Raw genomic sequence first — 22,019 nt, 5'->3', positions numbered from 1 at the left:
AGCGATGATATATCTGAAAAATCCCAGTCGCCGGGATATGAAAACATATGCAGAGCAAGTTGCCTCAGTAATGTACGGAAGTAGTATGTGAACTCGATCTGATAATTCGTAAAATCTGACTGACCACAGACTTGAAATCTACAGTTGGCGCCAAGTAGACACAATTGACGTCAAGCAAAGGAGAAACCAAGCGGTTTGAGTATACATTGTACTAGTTTTTTTTTACGACTCCTCAAAGGACTCCGAAGAAAGGATTGGTGATGGCAGAATTCAGCTCGGCTCCAGCTGTGTTCAGGATCGCCTTGTCGACTTTTTCCCTTGCCAAAAACAAAAACTCGTTGCCTTCGAGTTTCTCAAATCCGCAGAGCTCCAGGAACTCTATGCCCCCATGCAGATTTCCAACCCTCTCCTGCAAGGTGGGGTGAATAAACAGCACGTTATCGATCTCATTATTCTTTAACAAGGTCAACAGCAAAGCAAGCACTCCCCCAAATTTCAAGAATTATTTTTACCTGAAATGTTGCATTCGTCAACCTGATCTTTCTAAATTTCTCCTCATCAGGATTTTTAGCAACGTTTCCAATGTAAGTAAGGAGTGTTTGAAACGCCCTCTTCACTTTAGCATCATCATCCTGTCAAAAAAAAAAAGGACATGTGGGTACATAAATTTCAACGTCAATGGTTGAACATCATAAAATTAAACAAATTAAACAAGTCTGTGAAGCCTGATTCTCTTCGCATTTTAGAGCTGATGAAGTCCTCTTTGTACTTGTCAAAAAAAAAAATCCTCTTTGTATTTGAGAAACTGTGCAGTCCATCCCTACTGTCTAAACTACCAATACTAGGTTATGTGCAGCATGACACCTATAGTTTTGTTATATTTTTCTTATATATAACCACCATGTCTGGAAGACTAATTTGTTCACCTAGCACAGCTTTTCGACCTGATTGCCTACTTACAGTTAAAGGCGATGTATCTACAAAGCTTGCATCTTGTTAGTGCAATTTATTACTTCAGCCTTTTTAAAAATAGAATGACTAGTTTTACATCTACAGTAATATTTATACATAAACCTTAATTTAAAAGTATATGTACCCAGCTAGCAGCTACTCTATCAAGTAATCAAAAGAATGAAAGAAGACAGCAAATGGATGGATTTCCAAAGCAAATGTGTTAAGAAAAAGAAATAAGCAGATCTCAATGTACAAACTACACACTATACCTTGTTCTGTTGCTTAAGATTTCTTAGGCAATCCCTCATCCTCTCTGCCTTTGTGGCTGGCCTGACAGGTAATGCACTCTGCAGATTCATATACCGCAGTGAGTTAAATAAAAAAACAAGAATGAATTAAGATTAACTTAGCAGACTAATAGAAGAAATATTTTCGCCTACGAAGTATAATACTCTTAACAATTTTCATCTCACAGTCCAATAGGTCAGGCAAACCGTGAGCTTAAAAATGTAACAAAATGATGCTTAAACTATAGCCATCTTAGTAATGGGAAATTCCAGATTTAAAAGAAAATACCTTCTTCTCTTCAACAGGAGGTGGTGCACTTGGTTTGGCAGCTGCTGGGTCTTCTGGTGGCAATCCTAGTTTCCTTCTCCTTTCAGCCTGAGAACCCAAGAAAACATTTTAAGGCCCAATTAAATAGCATTTTCTACATCGGTCAAAAATTGGATGACAAAGCAAGAAAGATTCTTGATGATGAAGTGGAGAAAAACTGGAAACCTTATCTTCTTCTAATTTCTGGCGGATTTTTTCTCTAGCTCTTTTCTCCTCCTCTTTCTCAAGTCTTCGCAGTTCTATCATGCTTCAAATGGTGGAAAAGAAGTTAATCAACAGGGAATGAGCACAGTAAATCAAACAGAAGCAAAAGAAAGGGAAATAAACAAATCAAAGAGAAGGAAAGAAAACCAACCGTTTCCTTTCATTTTGTTCCTCAATTCTTTTGGCTTCAAGAAGTTCTTTTCCGATTCGTATTCTTTCCTGGAAAATGTTAAAATGTCCAATTGTTCAATCTGTACTGTTCAGGTTATAGCATATTTCAATAACTCAATAAATAAATGATCTGTAGCGCCTAATGGTCTACAAGGTTAGTCTATAAACAATAATCCCTCTGATATCTGATCAGTTCTACACTTTAGATTCAGTGCACTGGTTTGTGTATACAAATATGTACAGGGAGATTGTTATGGTTTACTTACTGATTTATTTGACATCTAAAAAATATAATATTCATGAACCACAATCAATGTAAACAGTCTCAAACTTTAATATTTGTTTATTAGAGAACCAGTGGAACAGACGAGCACAAGTAGCAGTAAGGTAAAAGGAGAGTTGAGAAAATACCTTCTCCCTTTCTCTTTCCATTCTTCTTTCTTCTTCCTCTTTCTTCTTACGTGCACGCTCCCTACAAATGGACAGGGAAAGTTTCAGTATATGATGTCTCCAAAGAAAATATCCCACATTCGTCAAAGAATAAACAGTTATAGAAAGTGAAAAACTGAAAACTATGGTCAAATCATTTGGTATGCCCAAACCATTCTGACTTCCTAAATCTACAACTAGGAGCAAACATAAAAAAGAAGTTCCTTTTAACATAGTGTTAAAAAAATGGTAAGTTTGCTTTTAAGAAAATATGATTTTCCCAGTATTATCTGTGACTGAAACTTTAAGGGTTCCATGTGTAACTTCTATCAGGGTCTTTTATCATCCAATGATCCAAGCAGGCAAGCACCACAAAAGGGCACACTTCAGAACTCTTCAGCAGGGTCATAATAATGCAACAAAACCACCACTGATTTAGAGCAGATCACATGTCATCATTATACAGTATACACAAGTAACAAATGATTTGTTCATCAACATCGAATATATTGGTTATGTTCTCAAAGGAAAATAAAATGAATGATTTCTTACTGTTCAACAGCTATATAGAAGACCAAGAGGGTGTATCAGATATTCAGATAGCTGGAACACACCAATCACATAAAATATTCAAATACTAGTGAGCTAACTCAGAACTAGCAACGTCAACAACAAAAACCATTTTTAAAGCAACTATTTAACCATCAGCCCATGATATACATAAGAAAGGTTCAGGTTCATAAAAGCACCTTAGCTCCTGTGCTTTAATCTTCATTTCCTCAGGAGTCAGGCTAGGTTTGTTAGCCTCTGTTTTTGAATTAGCCGGTACCTAAAGAATGAAAGATGGTTAACTTGTAGGAGTTGGAGAAGTTTTTTTTTTATGAAGTATTGGTATAACAAAGAAATAAACAATAGCTAACTTATGCCCCACTGAGAATAACTAGCCAAAGCTTTGTGGAACACATGAAACCTAGTGTGGAAGTTCAGTGGCAGTGGAATATTTGCATCGTCAATGTCCATCCTAATCATGCATGTGGAAGCAAAGTATAAATGGGCAAACTTTGGCAATGCAATGTGGCATAAACTAGTTGCCTAGTTCAAACCAACAATATGTACTTCAAGTCAGCTTCCAACTGGATTTTTTTAAAAAAAAAAATGTGATGATCATATGTTGTTGTCATTTCTTGGAACATGTGAAGAACATTACAAATGACGCATTTGGTACATGTGAAGCACATAAATATGCCGGATTTGATATATCCTCAATATGGATCAAAATCGTTGCTTGCAGAGATTTGAAGAATATAACACAAAGATTAAAAATTGTGATAGGCACAGGAACTACAATGATAAAACTTATAAAGGTTGTTGAAACAAGTTCTTCTATGAAGCCACTCACTAGCAAGACATATATTGTTACATCAAGATTCAAGAACACCCGACTTTTTAATAGGGGAGCAGACAAGCACCGCCAGAGAATCAAAGGAACCAAACACTGAACTCTGAAAATGTGAAAGAAGAATATCATCATACCAGAGGCATCTCATCAATATCTGCGTCCTCCTGGTGCTCAGAAAGCCAGTTAATAGCACCTTCAATGGTGCTATTACCTATAGTAAAAGCAAATGGGTCACCAAAGGACGAATTTTCATTGTAGTTTTGCGTTACAATTAGACGAGGTAATATCAATAGAAGCACCAAATAGTCGGCAACACATTGGAATATTCAGACGCTGAAGTAATTTCTTTGTTCACTATAATCAACAAGAGTTACTAGTTAAGAATACGAATCAACCTTAACATGAGTTCTCAAAAGCCTAGCAGACATATCAGCATCCATGCATTTCTTTTGTTCAGTCATATAACAAATTCAGTCCATAAGCATTCATGCATACAAAATGTGTCCAATTACAATCATAACAGATCAATTCGGGCTTGCAAAAGCAGTAGTGGAAATGGATGGAATTCATCCTTGCAGATAATTCCATTGTGAAGCAAATACTTATAAATCCAAGTTTAAGTCATGATAGAACTTTAAGTCAGACATCGAAAGTCTTGACTTACAAGTAGCATTTCTAAAGTATCTTGGTGGCATAAAAAATCAACTATTCATGCATTGTACTCTCCTTGCAGTCTAGCATAGCAGTTTGCTACAGAACCTTATAAATCCAAGTTGGAGAAATAATATGTTAGATAACGGAAATATTATTTGTTCTTCGAAGAGTGAAAAATCCTGAGTATCATACAAGGTAAATAGCCTAAGCAGATCCTTAGACTACTGCTGTTTCATCCTAAATCTTCTCTAAAGGACAGTACCATTGGTTAGATGCAGGTTTATTCTCTTGACAGCATATGTTCCTAATGAAGGCAAAACAACTTTTTTTAACTTTGCAAATGATCAACTAGGGATAATATCCAATATTCAAAATCCAGTAAAAAAAAACAAGGCATCATGAATTGTACATTTATCCAGGCTTCTTATATATAATGAAGAAAATTTTCTGACCAAGGCCACAAAATCGCAAGTGTAAGACTTCCTGATTTCAGTCAAAGCACTCGAAACATTACAGCAAGAGAAGCCGACAACATCACTAATAAACATACCAGAGAAGTGAAGCGCCCTAGTGGCGCGGGCTGTTGAGAAACCCATGCCCTCAAGGTCCGTGAGCATCTCCTTGTTCACCTCCGGGACAACCATCTCTGCCACAACCATAATACATACAGCACAATTGTTAGTCAGCAAGTAACAGCATCAACGCTCACTAGGCCGAGACAATGGAAACAACCACCAAACCTTGTGGCTCCGCGCTCGCCGAGGCCGAGGCGTCGACGTCCATGGCATCCTCGGAGGCCGGCTTAAGCGGCGCCTCGAGATCGATGGGTTTGGCCGCCTCCGCGGTCTTGTCCGCGAACTCCGTATGGCCCGTGCGCTTGGTATGCAGGTCCACCTCCTGCGCACAGCCGCGGAATCAGTAAGCATCGAGCGCATACGCGATCGGAATCGCACCACGAATCACGCCACGCGCACCGGATTGAATCTACGAGGGACTACGAGGCACCGAAATCCGACGGGGAATTCGGAGAGACGAAGAGAGGGGAAGGGTGGTGGTGGGTGGGATCTTACGGTCTGGGAGCGGCACGGCTTGCCGCAGTCGGAGCAGACAAGGTTGAGGACGGCCTCGGTGGACTCGACGAAGTTGGCGTGGTTGGTGGCCTCGGCGTGCGCCTGCGCCTCCTCCACACTCCGCAGCTGCGCGCCGCAGTCGCCGCACCGCAGCGACAGCCCCGCCATTGCCGCCGCCGCAGCCGCAGATGACGCCTTGATCGGCTCGAGCCCCTCAGCGGATTTGGGGCCAAATCGGCGACACAGGTAGGTGCTCGCGCTCTCGACTCTTCTCGCGAGGTTTTTAAGGAGTTAATGACGAGTTGGGGGAGAAAACGGGGAGACGGGAGTGGAGTCGAGACGATGACGAGGTTCGCTCAGATTCGTTTCCGAACAAACGTGTTACGGTTTCCATTCCGTTACGTTCCTGGCAGGTTCAGAATCACCTCACTATTATTTAGGCCTTATTTAGATGCACCCAAAAACCCAAAACTTTACAAAATTCCCGGTACATGCATGAAACATTAAATACAGATAAAAAAAGATAACTAATTGCACAGTTTACTTGTAAATCACGAGACGAATGTTATAAGCCTAGTTACTCCATGATTGGACAATGTTTGTTAAATAAAAATGAAAGTGCTACAGTGTCAAAATCCAAAAAGTTTTTGGATCTAAACAAGGCCTTACCATTGCCATTGAGGCCAATTTTAAGGGAGTCAAAACTCCCAAAAAAAAGTTTAACAAGTAACAATAAGTCAATAACAACAAGAAAGTTAAAAGTACCAGTTTTTAGATGCTATCTCATTTTATTTCAAGAGAGATAGAGAAGTCATTTATATATATTCATTCATGCAAATAGGAGTCATATTCATATTAGGATTGTATAGTCAAAGTTCCAGTAAAAATCCTAACAGTACACCTCTATAGTCACGCCTTGTTTACTTGCAAAATGTGAATAATACCAATTTCGTTTGTATTTGACAAATATTATCCAATTATGGACTAATTAGGCTCAAAAGATTCGTCTCGTCAATTCCGACCAAACTGTGTAATTAGTTTTTATTTTCGTCTATATTTAATACTTCATGCATACGTCTAAAAATTCGATATAATTGGAAATCTGAAAAATTTTGTAAAATTTTTTGGGAACTAAACAAGGCCTCAATTTGAGTCACCCTATAATGTTAGGGTTCATATATAGGAGAAATAAATTCCGCAGCCGCCGCAGACGTTACAGCTGTTTTAAAAATCGCAGCCGAGCAAGCCGCTGGATATCACTTTTTTTTTTCTTACTCCAACATCATGAATGTGTTCCTGTACCATTCTGACCACACCAGCATTTTATACTTCGAGCTAGGTTGCATGCTCCGGTTTGGTCCTTTTATTGTATCATCCGACACTGAGTGTTACGTTATTTTGCAATTAGGCCTCGTTTAGTTCCTAAAAATTTTTAAGATTCTCCGTCACATCGAATCTTTGGTCGCATGCATGGAGTATTAAACATAGATGAAAATAAAAACCAACGTGAGATGAATCTTTTGAGTCTACTTACTTTATGATTGGACAATGTTTGTCAAATAAAAACGAAAGTGCTACAGTAGCCTATGTTACACGGATACTCCAAAGGAGGTGACGTATCCGTATCCGATACTCGTCGGATACGCGGATACGGATACTCGGATACATCATTTTAGTGGGTTTTCTTTTGAGAAAGTGTCTATCCGCGTATCCGATACGTATTGTATCGGATACTCGTACCCGTACTCATGTAACGTAGACAGTAGCCAAAAACTAAAATTATTGCGAACTAAACAAGGCCTTAAAATTGCAAACTGAGGTGCAAGATAGATGCTAAAAATCGATAGACATCTGACTGCCTTTACTTCCAACAAAAAAAACTCAAAATTTTTCGAGATTCTCCGTCACATCGAATATTTAGACATATGTATGGAGTATTAAATATAGACAAAAATAAAAACTAATTGCACAGTTTGGTCGGAATTGACGAGACGAATCTTTTGAGCCTAGTTATAGTTAGACAATAATTACCACAAACAAACAAAAGTGTTACACTGTCATGAAATTTTTTCCTTCGGGAACTAAACAAGACCCAAGTATACCAGGAACCTAATTCAAGCAAGCGCACCTGCAAGACAAAAACACATGAAAGTGTAAGAAGCTCAAAGATGTGTATCCACTGATAACAAAACAGAAATGACAATGGCACAGCAGGGGGAGTTGATTACAGCGTTTAGCCAAAAGCCAATAATCGTAACGAGATCAATGATGACATGTCAACAGGAATAACTCAGTCAAAACTAAAAGGCATATCCGATCATGCCTTACAACTTACTGAAAGTTTCAGCTAACTTTGTCATCACTGAGCACAATGCCCCGGTCCATACTCCATACATTTGTCATAAATGAAAATGCAAATACACCTGGTGATGCTAATATATCGATTACAATTCAGAACGTAAAAGGAAAAGCGTGATAGAGAACTGCATAGTTCCAAGTCGTATCAACAAATGCATTTCATCCGCGAGTGCCACAGTGCATATATATATATAGTAAACAACAGATTCAGACAAGCTTTCCTTTATCAGATCCCATTCGACGTCACGTACCACATATTAAGAAATATCCACATCGTGAATGTGTGCAATCTTGCCCCAATCAGGGCCTACATTCTTTTTGTAGCGTTCCTTGAGCTCGGTGTGGCATTTGTTGATGCGTAGAGTACTCAGAGATGCAGGCATATCTGGAAGCATCTGGATCAGATTTGCATTGGATATCTGCAATGACTGCAGGGAGGCAAGACTTGCAATCTCTTGTGGTAAACATTGCAAATGGGAAGCATCACGCACTATTATATCTTCTAGGGCTTGACAGTTGTGCATAAGCCACTCCCCAGGTAAAAGTCTTAGTTCAGGACCGCCAGAAATTCGGAGCCTCTTCACAATGGCCATGCTCCGTAATGGCTCTTTGAGTAAGAGAGATGGGTGGTAAATATCAAGCTCGCTGATCTCCAAGGCACAACCGGACAGATCAGCACCCTCCCCTGATATGTCAGGCGAATCTTGAACAAGGCTGTCACAACCAATGATTACCAGGGATGTGAGCGAGCCAAGCCCTTGAATTCCATCCAGTGAAAGTAGCTCCTTGCAATCCCAGATGTCTACATTTTCAAGATTTGTCAGTCTTGCAAAGTCTTGCGCGGAGGGGAGAGATGTCATTGCACAGTTGCTAAACACCACAGAAATTAGCCCTGTCAAACACACAAAAACTTCGGAAGGGAGTAATGACATTGCACACCCATCTAAAAACAATCGTATCAGTGATCTGAGATCTTGCAATGAGTAAATGAGTGAAATTTCAGCATCACCACACGATCCCAAAGTGAAATATCTCAACGTAGGGGGCAACCTGATGTGTCCTGTCTTCAAATTTGGACAATTCACTATATCAAAGGCCTTAAGAACAGAAGGTGTACAAAATGAATCCTCTGGTAGACATGACAGGCTCGCACATTGTTGGATTGACAATTCCTCGAGAACAGGAAGAGAGTAGCCCTGCCACAAAGTTGCCAGATCTGGGCAGCTAGAAATTATTAGCTTTGAAAGAGACAGGCCCGGCCTCGGCGATGAAGAGGAACTTGCACCTAAACATGGTGGCAGTGGTATAGCTTGCAGACCAGCATTATGGATTTCAACATGTCGAATGCTGATAGGTACATTTGGTAGCTGTCTTAACTCCTTACAGTCACGCACCAGAAGTGTGTCAAGCTGGGGAAATAAGTTCTCACCCTCCAATCCAACCCATTCAGTGCATATAGGCATGTCTCCAATCTCTAATGCCTTAAGGGATTGCAATCCATAAGGTTTCTCGCTTCCATAAAATGAAGAATCCACACGGTCGATGGATTTCATGTTAATTATGTAGAGATACTGGAGAGAAGACAGCTGCCCAATAGGTGGAAGACGCTGCAACCTACTACAATCACATATATAAAGATATGTCAAATTAATGAGTTTGTGATTTTCCAGCCAACATGGAGACCGAGAACCTGGATATTCTTGAATCTTCATTTTGCAGGTGTTTGGGTGTGGTTCAAGCTTGTCAAGAAGCTGCTCGGCTTTGCTGGGGTCACAAGAATCAGAACAGCCTGGGGACCAGCTAAGTGTTAATGCAGATAGATTGTCTTTCTTGTCCAGCAAGACCTCAGCAGCTTCACCTCTTTACTTTGTCAAGACCTGAAACGTGTAAATGGGAGATGCCCTTCAGATTCTTGAGTTCACCAATTGTGTAACCACTTCGCTGTTGGATGCTGAAACCATATAGCTCCTGGAGAGAAGTCAGCTTTCCAACATAAGGAATCAGAGGCATTATGACAAAAGATAACTGCAAATGCCGCAAATTAACTAGATTGCATATTCCCTCCATTTCTCCTTTTATGGGAACTGCAAGCTGGGGATCATCAAACTTCAGTATCTGTAGGTGGTATAATCTCTGTACAGATTTGGGGAACCAGCAGAAACGTGTCATTTTATTACGACCCCACATGAGAGACAAGTAGCGAAGGTGCACTAGACCACCAATTTCATCAGGCAGCTTCAACATAGAATTTGTGGTTAGCGACAAGACCCGCAAGCTTTTTGTGATGGCCAGTACTTTATGAAGCATTAGTTCTTACGCTGCCTGATCTTGCTCTTGAAAATGCATGACAAGGGTGCGCAACTTCTTTGCTTGAGAGATTTGCTCAACCAGACTAGGATTTATAGTTTCAGTGCATATGTGCCTAGCAGTCTTTGGAACCATTTCAGAAAATTTGCTGTCAATTCTAATGCATTAGCAGAACAAGCCAACTCATGCAAAAGATCATGAATAACATATAGTTCTTCATAGTATTCATCAAATATATTACATCTTATAGCACGACTAGATCGAGGCCTTGATTTAACTTCAAAAAAAGATTTCCTGGTTAATGCATCCAGATACTCCATCCCGATAACCTCTGGTGTCTTGTTACCCACTAACTCCATCCCAGCCTCCGGTGTCTTGTTAACCATTAACTGTTGGATCAATCCCGAACCCATCCATATGTGGACCAATTCTTCCTTTGTAAACTCATAGTCTTTGCCAAATAAGCTGCAGTACCTGAAACATGCCTGCAAATGAGTTGGTAGATGCTGATAACTCAATCTCAATACTGCCATGATCCCTTCCTTACCCTGTTCAATATTATGAATACTCGATGTCAACATTCTGTTCCAAGTGCTACTGTCCCTTTTGCTGTTCAACAATCCACCAAGAACTTTTGCTGCCAATGGAGAACCACTGAGCTTTCCCACCATTTTCTTGCTAATCTGCTGCAGATTTCTGTAATTATCAGGATTAACGCCAGAAAATGCATGCATGTTCAGTAGATCAAGAAGGTTAGTTTCTCCTAGTCCACTCAATTTCAGAGGATGGCATTCTTCCTGCATTGCTCTTGCAGCAAGATCAGCTACCGACTGCATTCGAGTTGTCAGCAATATCTTACTCCCTCTCTTCCCATATCTCAATGGTCGTACTAAATTTTCCCAATAATCTATTCTGTCATCATTCCACACATCATCCAGTACAAGGAGAAAGGTTTTGGAACTCAATTTCTCCTTGAGCTCATTGTGAAGAGCATTTAGACCAACAATGTTTATTTGTTGTCTAGTTACATCTTGAAGAATCTTTCTTGTTAATGTCTCAACATCAAAATAGTAAGAAACGCAAACCCAGATGATCGGATCGAAATAACCTTTCACCTTATCATCATTGCATATAACTTGGGCCAGTGTTGTCTTCCCCAGTCCACCAATCCCAACTATAGAGAATATAGGGATATTGTTGACGACCCGTTCAGATGCACTGCTTCCAGCCTTGGTCAACCAGTGAACTATAGTCTCCCTCTCCTTATCTCTGCCAAGTACCAGGCTTTGAGGCAGTGAGCTTGTTTCACGCCAGTTCCTGAAATCCACATCTTGTTTATGCTTCTTCAACTTATCATTATCAAACTGATTGAGAACAGGGAGAAAACGCTGAACATCAGCAACAGCCTCATCTAAAGTCTTGACAGCACTCGTCAGCCTCTTCAGAGATCCAGTGTTGAACGTGTGATTAAACTTCTGGACGAGCTTGCCTTTGTACTTATGCAGAGAGCCACTCACCTTGCTATCTCGCAATTTCACCTCTTCCTCAAGCTTGTAATACTCCAGCTCATCAAGGGCGTCCTCAGCTTCCTCCACGGCATCCCGGAGCTGCCACAACCAAGCATCCAGCGCCTCACTTTGATCTCTGATCTGCTCTGTGTCGACAGCGTCAAAGACTACTTGGATCTGAGGGAGCAGTTTCTCTAACCTTGCTTTGGTACTCTTCAAACCTCCAGCTTTCTTGTTATCCTTGAGGTGGTCGAAGGCCTTGTTGATGATGTAGGAGATGGTTGATGTTGCAACAGCTTTTCCTGCAAAAGCTGCAGCAACAGCAGCCATGGCTGGGTTCTGGGAAGTGGAAAGCTTCAACTCGAGAGGAGCTTCCGATGGTATGCAGGAAACATACTTGACTCTTGTAAATGCATATCCTGGTTAGGGACAAGTGGACAACATTGATTTGCAGTAATAGCCATCAACTTAGCACATGGTTTGTCTATTGTATTCGCCACTAGACCCTTTGAAATTAGCAAGCAGGGCTGCTTGACTTGGTTTCATGAAAACTCTAGTTTGGTTTTGGATAATTGATGAAACCTATGTGTACTAACCTTTGTCATGAGTGTAATATAAAGATAGGTTGGTGCCCACCATGTGATGGAGCTAGATGATGGTCATATTGATGGAGGTGACCAAAAGATGATATTCAAGTGCTCCAACTCAGAAAAGAAGAAAGAGAAAAACAAAATGGGCTCAAGGCAAAGGTATTTTTAATAGGGCCATTTTGTTTTGCCACTCAAGACACCTAGTGGGTGTGAGTGGATTTAGGATAGATAATCGTACTATAAAAAGGGGAAATCTTTAATTGCAATGGTTATCTAGTGCCACTAAGTGTGAGTCTCATTTGCATATACTAAATACGCTTAGTGACGTGGTGAGATGCATGAGAATTAACCCTAAAAATATTTGTGAAAAGCTAACTTAATTACCCATCTTATTTTTGATATATATGGGTGAAGTTAGCACCTAAATAGGGATGGAAAAATAAAAGTGCGAGCTGCTGACTAAATTTCCGGTTGACTCGGAAATATTTCCAGCCGAACATCCTCTGTTTGGGAGCAGCTTCTTGAGCATGTCCTTGGAATTTTATGCTGCCCGAACTGGAATTTCACTTACATGTTGTTGTCGTGTGTGAGCCCTGGGGAGCTGCAGCTGTGTGCGCGCAGCTATTTTGGGCAAGTGCATGCATGCATTTGACTTTGAGAGAGAGAGTGGCTAGCTGCTGCTGCATGTGCTCTTGTGCCACACTCATCTTGCCCGTGAGAAGTTTGAGTTGTGCGGTGGGTGCTCCTGCAGTTTTGTCAGTGGGCCCACATGTCAGCGTTTGTGAGTGAAAGAGGCTGGCGTGGACAAAGGTTGGGAGACTGATTTACATGTATGCATAGGAGTGGGAGCCCTCTGTTGTCGCTCTGCTATTGGCCGTTTTGGTCATCCTTTTTATGAGGACGTTCCTGCTGTTTGCTCCACCGGATGCCGTTACTCATGTGCGTGGGTGTCTGGCGCATGGAGGCCGCCGTACGCCCGACCGTTTGAGAAGCTGAGGGCCCATGTGTTAGTGGCATGGGGGGCAACTTGTGGCCATTGCGTTGGCTGGCTGGCTGGCTGGTTTTAACCAACGCCTCCCCCTTTCCTTTTCCTCGTCCACTCATTTTCTTCTCCCTGCTCATCCTTTGAAGAAAAAAAGGAGAAGAAGCTCCTCTCTCCCTCCCTCCCAAGATTTGGTGCTAATTCTTAGAGAGATTTTGAGAGCCCTAAGAGATCAATCTTGTGAGCTTGAAGAGCATCTCCTCCCTCTCCTCTAGTGTCCAAGCTTGGTGCTCATCCAAGAGAGGATTTGAGGGAAACCCTAGTGTTGTGCATTTGTGATTTCATTCTTGTGGCACTAGGTTGTGATTGCAATTGTGGATTTCTTATTACTCTTGGTGATTGCCGTCTCCTAGACGGTTGTGGATTTGTTGATTGGTGAGGGAATTTGGTGATTGTGTCCGCCCCCAATCAAGGTGCTATTTGTGAGGGGTTCTTGGGCTTATTCCCCAGCGGAGTGCCAAAAGCCACTCTAGTGGATTGCTCGTGTCATTGAGCTACCTCACTTGTGGGTAGGTTCTTGCGGTGCCCATTTGTTGGGCTAGGTTTGTGAAACACCTATTAGCCACCGAACCACCAAGTGTTGGTCGACACAACGGGGACTAGCGTGCCGGCAAGCACGTGAACCTCGGGAGAAAAATATTGGTGTCAATATTGTGATTGGTATTCTCTCGGTGAATATATTGATATACATTGTGATTGGTTCATCCTCTACACATCGGTATAATTATCTCTCATCTCTTTACTTTCTTGCAAATTAGTTGTAACTAGTAGTTTTAGCTAGTTGTAACTAGTTGTAGAGAGTAGTGACATAGCCATTGCTTGTGCCTAGAAATCATAGCAACTAGAATTGTTGGATAGGTGGCTTGCAACCCTTGTAGAGCTAGAGCAAAATTGCTTTACGCCTTTTGTTATATTAATCCTTTGCTCTAGTGCCTTGTAGATTTTTTAAATAGGCTATTCACCCCCCTCTAGCCATATTAGGACCTTTCATGTGGTATCGGAGCCGTGTTCACCGTTTAATCAAGGCTTAACAACCTTCGGTGTCAAAAGATGGCTCAAATTGTGTTCAACCATGTGGGGGGCAAACCACCATTCTTTGATGGTACATGCTATGATTATTGGAAGAGAAAAATGAAGATGTATTTGGGTTCAATCAATGATCAAGTGTGGGATGTGACCGAGAGTGATTTTGTGATTCTTGATCCCACCAATCTCACCAACCAAGATAAAGCAAACAAGCAATGCAACACTATGGCTCTCAACACTATATATAATGCAATTGATTCAAAAGTGTTTGAGCAAATCAAGGATTGTGATAGAGCAAGTGAAGTGTGGAAGAGATTGGAGGAAACATATGAGGGCACACCGGCGGTCAAGAGTGCAAAATTGTATATTCTCAAAGATAAATTGACAAGCTTCAAGATGAAGGATGATGAGAGCATTCCGGAGATGTTCCATAGATTGCAAGTAATTGTGAATGATTTGAAGGCCTTGGGTGAGAAGATAAGTGATGATGATGTATCCCATCGGTTCTTGATGTGCTTGCCTCCAAGATTTGAGACACTAAGATTAATCATTATAAGAGGAGGATTGAAAGAACTTACCCCTAACCAAGTATTAGGTGATGTCATGACACAAGAGACATACCGTGTGGAAAGGGAAGGGGTTGACCAAGATGAGAAGAAGGATGAAGACAAGAAAAAGAAAAGTGTGGCATTCAAGGCTAGTTCATCCAAGAGCAAGGGCAAAGCAAAGAAAGAAGAATCAAGTGAAGATGAGGAAGTTAGTGACATTGATGATGAAGCACTAGCTCTCTTTGTGCGCAAGTTTGGCAAATTTATGAAGAAAAAGGGCTATGGTGCAAGAAAAAGAAGAGATCAAAATAAAAACAAAGAATATGTGAGAAGATGCTACAAATGCAAGAGCAAGGATCACATTGTAGCAAATTGTCCATATAATAGTGATAATGATGAGAATGAGAAGAAGGAAAAGAAAGAAAAGAAAGAGAAGAAAATGATATTCCAAAAGAAGAAGAAGGGTGGCGGCTATGTGGTGACTTGGGATAGTGATGCTTCTTCGGATAATGATGATTCTAGTGATGATGATGATAAGAAATCCAAGAAGAAGGCACTTGCAAGCATCGCCATCAACAACAAGACTTCTCTCTTCAACACTCCTTCGACATGCCTCATGGCTAAACCCACTAAGGTACAATATGATGAAAGTGATGATGATTGTGAAAGTGATGATTGTAGGAGTGATGATGATAGTGATGATGAGTCAAAGGAGGAACTCATGGACATGTTGGAGAATGCCCACACATGTCTTGAGATGAAGAGAAAGGAGTGCAAAGAGTTGCGGAAAGAGCTTAAAGCTCTTAAGCAATCCTTTGATGAGCTCCAAGCGTCTCATGAGAGTCTAAAGGAAGACCATGAGGAGCTTGGCAATGCTCACTATAAGATTGAAAAGGCTCACTCCTTACTCCTCGAGCAAGCTAAGAAGGAGGAAGTTATTGTGACTTGTGACAAGGGCTCTACTTGTGATTTAATTAATGCATCTTTCTTTGAGCCTATTATTATTGCCTCCACTAACTCTTCTTGCAGCACTTCCACTTCTACCTCATCTACTAGTGATGGTTTCACTTGTGATGCCACATTAATTAATGAAAATGAGACCCTCAAGAAGGAGGTCAATGAGCTCACTCGCGCCTTAGGCAATGCCTATGGTGGTGAGGCCCGCTTGCTAAAGTGCTTGGGTAGCCAAAGATTTTCTCTCAACAAAGAGGGATTAGGCTATACCCCCAAGAAAGGCAAGGCGGCCTTTGCCACTCATAAAGCTAGCTTTGTGAAGGGAAATGGTCGGTTTTGCACTAGATGCAAGCAAGTTGGGCACATAGAGCAATATTGCAAGAACAAGAACAAAACAAATAATGTATCCTCAATTAAATTTGATTCTTGTTATATGCTTACCAAAGGTGTTAATGGGGTGCAAGCTAAGTTCATTGGTGCACCAATTGTGGGCTCAAAGAAGAAAGCTATTTGGGTACCAAAGAGCTTAGTCACTAACCTTCAAGGACCCAAGAAAGTTTGGGTACCTAAAAGGAATTAATTCTCTTTTGTAGGTGAATTATAAAGCCGGAGGAAGGCATTGGGTTCTTGATAGTGGGTGCACTCAACATATGACCGGTGATTCAAGAATGTTCAATTCAATCAACACAAATGATAATGATGGAATTCATAGTATAACGTTTGGTGATAATGGAAAAGGTAAGGTCAAAGGGCTTGGTAAGATTGCAATATCCAATGATTTGAGCATTTCCAATGTGCTACTAGTAGAGAGCTTGAACTTCAATCTATTGTCAGTAGCTCAACTTTGTGATCTTGGTTTCAAGTGCATATTTGGTGTGGATGATGTAGAAATCATAAGTGTAGATGGCTCTAACTTGATATTTAAAGGATTTAGATATGAGAATCTATACTTGGTTGATTTCAATGCTAGTGAAACTCAATTATCAACATGTTTGCTCACTAAATCTAGCATGGGTTGGTTATGGCATAGAAGACTTGGTCATGTTGGAATGAAACAATTGAACAAGTTGATAAAGCATGATCTAGTTAGAGGCTTGAAAGATGTCACATTTGAGAAAGATAAGCTATGTAGTGCATGTCAAGCCGGAAAGCAAGTTGGTAACACACATCCTAAGAAGAGCATCATGAGCACATCTAAGGCATTTGAGCTATTGCACATGGATTTATTTGGGCCAACAACATACACTAGCATTGGTGGAAATAAATATGGCTTTGTGATAGTGGATGATTTTACAAGATATACATGGGTATTCTTTCTTGTTGATAAGAGTGATGTTTTTGCAACTTTCAAATCATTTGTCAAGAGAGTTCACAATGAGTTTGAAACAACCATCAAGAGAGTGAGAAGTGACAATGGTAGTGAATTTAAGAATACAAGAATTGATGAGTTATGTGATGAGTTTGGAATTAAGCATCAATTCTCGGCTAAATATACTCCACAATCAAATGGCCTTGTTGAGAGGAAGAATAGAACTTTAATTGATATGGCAAGGTCTATGCTTAGTGAATACAATGTTAGTCATTCTTTTTGGGCCGAAGCTATCAACACGGCTTGCTACTATAGCAACCGCCTATATTGCCATCCTATGTTGGAGAAGACACCATATGAGATCTTGAATGGTAGAAAGCCCAATATTGCATACTTTCGAGTTTTTGGTTGCAAATGCTACATATTGAAGAAAGGCACTAGATTGAGCAAGTTTGAAAAGAAATGTGATGAAGGTTTCTTGCTTGGTTACTCCACTACTAGCAAAGCTTATAGAGTTTGGAATTTGACTAATGGTACTCTTGAGGAAGTTCATGATGTTGAATTTGATGAAACAAATGGTTCCCAAGATGAAGATGAGAATCTAGATGATGTGAGAGGCACTCAATTGGTCAATGCTATGAAGAATATGGATGTTGGTGATATAAGGCCTAAAGAGATGATTGATGTTGAAGATGACAAAAATCAAGTGCTCTCTAACTCAAACGTGCAAGCTAGTGGTTCTCATGATATATCTCAAGCTAGTACAAGTGGTGCTCAAGTGAAAGATCAACAAGTGGCTAGTTCATCATCTCAATCAAATGACCAACCAAGTGCAAGCAATCAAGTTCAAATACTCCAACCAACCAATATTGCAAGAGATCATCCATTGGATCATATCATTGGTGATATATCAAGAGGTGTGCAAACTAGATCAAGATTGGCATCATTTTGTGAACATTTCTCATTTGTATCATCCATTGAACCTAAGAAAATAGAAGAAGCTTTGATAGATGTTGATTGGGTAAATGCTATGCATGAAGAGCTAAACAATTTTACTAGAAATCAAGTATGGGAGTTAGTAGAGAGGCCTAAGGATCATAATGTGATTGGAACTAAATGGGTCTTTCGAAACAAACAAGATCAAGATGGGATAGTAATAAGGAACAAAGCAAGATTGGTAGCACAAGGATACACACAAATTGAAGGTCTTGACTTTGGTGAAACATATGCCCCGGTTGCTAGATTGGAAGCAATTAGGATCTTGTTAGCCTATGCTTGTGCTCACAATATCAAGTTATATCAAATGGATGTGAAGAGTGCATTCTTGAATGGGTACATAAATGAGTTGGTTTATGTTGAGCAACCTCCCGGTTTTGAAGATGACAAGAAGCCCAACCATGTTTACAAGTTAAAGAAAGCTTTGTATGGTTTGAAACAAGCACCTAGAGCATGGTATGAGAGGTTAAGGGATTTCTTACTCTCCAAAGGGTTTATTATGGGTAAGGTTGACACCACTCTCTTCACTAAAAAGATAGGCAAGGACTTATTTGTGTTGCAAATCTATGTTGATGACATTATATTTGGCTCAACCAATCAAGAATTTTGTAAAGAATTTGGAAATATGATGGCAAATGAGTTTGAGATGTCCATGATTGGAGAGCTTAGTTACTTCCTTGGTCTTCAAATTAAGCAAATGAAGAATGGTACATTTTTTAGTCAAGGAAAGTACATCAAAGATATGCTCAAAAAGTTTGGAATGGATGATGTTAAAGCTATTAGTACACCAATGGGAACTAATGGAAACTTAGATAGTGATGCTAGTAGCAACATGGTGGATCAAAAGTTGTATCGGTCTATGATTGGAAGCCTACTCTATGTGACTGCATCAAGGCCGGATATGATGTTTAGTGTATGCATGTGTGCTAGATTTCAAGCATCACCAAGAGAAAGTCATTTGAAAGCAACCAAGAGAATATTGAGGTACTTGAAACATACACAAAATGTTGGATTGTGGTATCCCAAAGGAGCTAATTTTGAGTTGATTGGTTATTCTGACTCTGATTATGCGGGATGTAAAGTTGAGAGAAAGAGCACATCAGGCACATGTCAATTATTGGGAAGGTCACTTGTGTCTTGGTCATCAAAGAAGCAAAATAGTGTAGCACTTTCAACCGCCGAAGCAGAGTATATTTCAGCTGGTAGTTGTTGTGCTCAATTACTTTGGATGAAGGCTACTTTGAATGATTTTGGAATCAAGTTCAAACAAGTGCCATTGCTATGTGATAATGAGAGTGCAGTGAAGCTCACTAACAACCCAATTCAACATTCAAGAACAAAGCATATAGATGTCTGTCATCATTTCATAAGAGATCATCAACAAAAAGGGGACATTTGTATTGAGAGTGTGGGCACTGAAGATCAACTTGCCGATATATTCACCAAGCCACTTGATGAGAAGAGGTTTTGCAAGCTAAGGAATGAATTGAACATATTGGATTTCTCAAATATGTGTTGATGCACCCCCACTTATATGACATGCCTCTCCTTCGAGCAAAGTAAGGTAAAATTGATTGACATGTCATCCATCCTTTGCTAAGGATTTGTTTAGTGCATCTAGTCATTCCTCACATGTCCTAGGCTCATTCATAAAAAAAAAATCGAATTTAATGCTTGTATGGTATCACTATTGCTTCTATGTTTGAAATGTTCTAGTGGTAGCATATGACATGTTTGTGGGCTTGCAATCCTAGTGTTTGATCTAGAAAATGAGCTATAGGTGTTTAACTCAACATTGTCAAGATAACCCTTGAAATGAGGTGTGAAAAAGCTTGTCATTGGATCAAACCGAGTTAAATATCTTAGGCAAGTAATCTATATTGAACCAAATTTGGGAAAATAATCCTTACATAACATGGTTTCACACAACCTATCTAAAATTTGAGCTCACCTTTTGTGGTCATCGATGACAAAGGGAGAGAAGTAATTCACAAAGATAGGTTTTGCTAAAAGAAGGGGATCAAATTTTTTTTTAAGCACACAAGTAGGGGGAGCAAGCTCATAAACTTGTATGTTGCATTTGGATGTGCATTACATATGCTTGCTTGCATAGCACATTTTTTTTAATACATGCTTGTGTGATGCTTGCTAGTTGTAAAATTGTTTGATGAAATAAATTACTAGCATGCATAGGATGATAGTTAGATGTTCCTTGTATGTTTTGTTTTTACAAGTGATACTAGAGCCTTATTTATAATGTTGATCTCACGAGGTATCTAGTGTTTATGTTTGCAAGAGTTATCTAACTAACCATGGTGCTAAGGATGGTGTTCAAATGGCAACTCCGATTGGTATCACGCTTCAAAGGTCCATTCTTTACACCTTAGCATCATTTGGTAGCCATTGTCTCATATGTTTCCTATCTAAGCACATGTGCAAGCTTTCAAATCCAAACTCTTAGCACATATGTAGGGGGAGCCAATGCTACCAATTCGGGTTTATGAAACTTGTCCATACCCTTTACACATGGTAAAACGCTTGGGCAAGCAACATAAACCTAAAAAGGTTTTATTGAATATCTTTGTGAAAAGGTTGTCATCAGTTACCAAAAAGGGGGAGATTGAAAGCCCTAGTTTGGTTTTGGATAATTGATGAAACCTATGTGTACTAACCTTTGTCATGAGTGTAATATAAAGATAGGTTGGTACCCACCATGTGATGGAGCTAGATGATGGTCATATTGATGGAGGTGACCAAAAGATGATATTCAAGTGCTCCAACTCAGAAAAGAAGAAAGAGAAAAACAAAATGGGCTCAAGGCAAAGGTATTTTTAATAGGGCCATTTTGTTTTGCCACTCAAGACACCTAGTGGGTGTGAGTGGATTTAGGATAGATAATCGTACTATAAAGAGGGGAAATCTTTAATTGCAATGGTTATCTAGTGCCACTAAGTGTGAGTCTCATTTGCATATACTAAATACGCTTAGTGACGTGGTGAGATGCATGAGAATTAACCCTAAAAATATTTGTGAAAAGCTAACTTAATTGCCCATCTTATTTTTGATATATATGGGTGAAGTTAGCACCTAAATAGGGATGGAAAAATAAAAGTGCGAGCTGCTGACTGAATTTCCGGTTGACTCGGAAATATTTCCAGCCGAACATCCTCTGTTTGGGAGCAGCTTCTTGAGCATGTCCTTGGAATTTTATGCTGCCCGAACTGGAATTTCACTTACATGTTGTTGTCGTGTGTGAGCCCTGGGGAGCTGCAGCTGTGTGCGCGCAGCTATTTTGGGCAAGTGCATGCATGCATATGACTTTGAGAGAGAGTGGCTGGCTGCTGCTGCATGTGCTCTTGTGCCACACTCATCTTGCCCGTGAGAAGTTTGAGTTGTGCGGTGGGTGCTCCTGCAGTTTTGTCAGTGGGCCCACATGTGAGCGTTTGTGAGTGAAAGAGGCTGGCGTGGACAAAGGTTGGGAGACTGATTTACATGTATGCATAGGAGTGGGAGCCCTCTGTTGTCGCTCTGCTATTGGCCGTTTTGGTCATCCTTTTTATGAGGACGTTCCTGCTGTTTGCTCCACCGGATGCCGTTACTCATGTGCGTGGGTGCCTGGCGCATGGAGGCCGCCGTACGCCCGACCGTTTGAGAAGCTGAGGGCCCATGTGTTAGTGGCATGGGGGGCAACTTGTGGCCATTGCGTTGGCTGGCTGGCTGGCTGGTTTTAACCAACGCCTCCCCCTTTCCTTTTCCTCGTCCACTCATTTTCTTCTCCCTGCTCATCATTGGAAGAAAAAAAGGAGAACAAGCTCCTCTCTCCCTCCCTCCCAAGATTTGGTGCTAATTCTTAGAGAGATTTTGAGAGCCCTAAGAGATCAATCT

At 40.5% G+C, this 22,019-nt stretch overlaps 1 protein-coding gene and 1 pseudogene across 1 annotated transcript; both read right to left on the bottom strand.

The window, feature by feature from the left end:
• Positions 11-5,820, bottom strand: LOC8056074 (chromatin assembly factor 1 subunit A). The gene is made up of 12 exons (XM_002452093.2): positions 5,497-5,820; positions 5,167-5,323; positions 4,977-5,072; positions 3,907-3,983; positions 3,123-3,202; positions 2,356-2,416; positions 1,925-1,992; positions 1,735-1,816; positions 1,531-1,617; positions 1,224-1,301; positions 513-632; positions 11-409 (listed from the first exon to the last, which is right to left on the bottom strand). Exons 1-12 carry the CDS (start codon positions 5,662-5,664, stop codon positions 233-235), a joined length of 1,251 nt encoding a protein of 416 aa, XP_002452138.1. The 5' UTR covers positions 5,665-5,820; the 3' UTR covers positions 11-232.
• On the bottom strand, positions 7,750-12,124 carry LOC8059572 (annotated as a pseudogene).

This window comes from Sorghum bicolor, chromosome 4 (genome assembly GCF_000003195.3).
Source record: "Sorghum bicolor cultivar BTx623 chromosome 4, Sorghum_bicolor_NCBIv3, whole genome shotgun sequence".
NCBI lineage: Eukaryota > Viridiplantae > Streptophyta > Magnoliopsida > Poales > Poaceae > Sorghum > Sorghum bicolor.
This window is presented reverse-complemented; position numbering and strand designations above follow the sequence as displayed.

What these genes read in the sequence shown, in the direction of transcription:
- LOC8056074 (XM_002452093.2), bottom strand. Translation starts at nt 5,664, where the DNA reads ATGGCGGGGCTGTCGCTGCGGTGCGGCGACTGCGGCGCGCAGCTGCGG. An exon ending in TAGGGCGCTTCACTTCTCTG is followed by an intron (nt 3,984 to 4,976) that starts GTATGTTTATTA and finishes CTTTTACTATAG; the next exon opens with GTAATAGCACCATTGAAGGT. An exon ending in ATTAAAGCACAGGAGCTAAG is followed by an intron (nt 2,417 to 3,122) that starts GTGCTTTTATGA and finishes GTCCATTTGTAG; the next exon opens with GGAGCGTGCACGTAAGAAGA.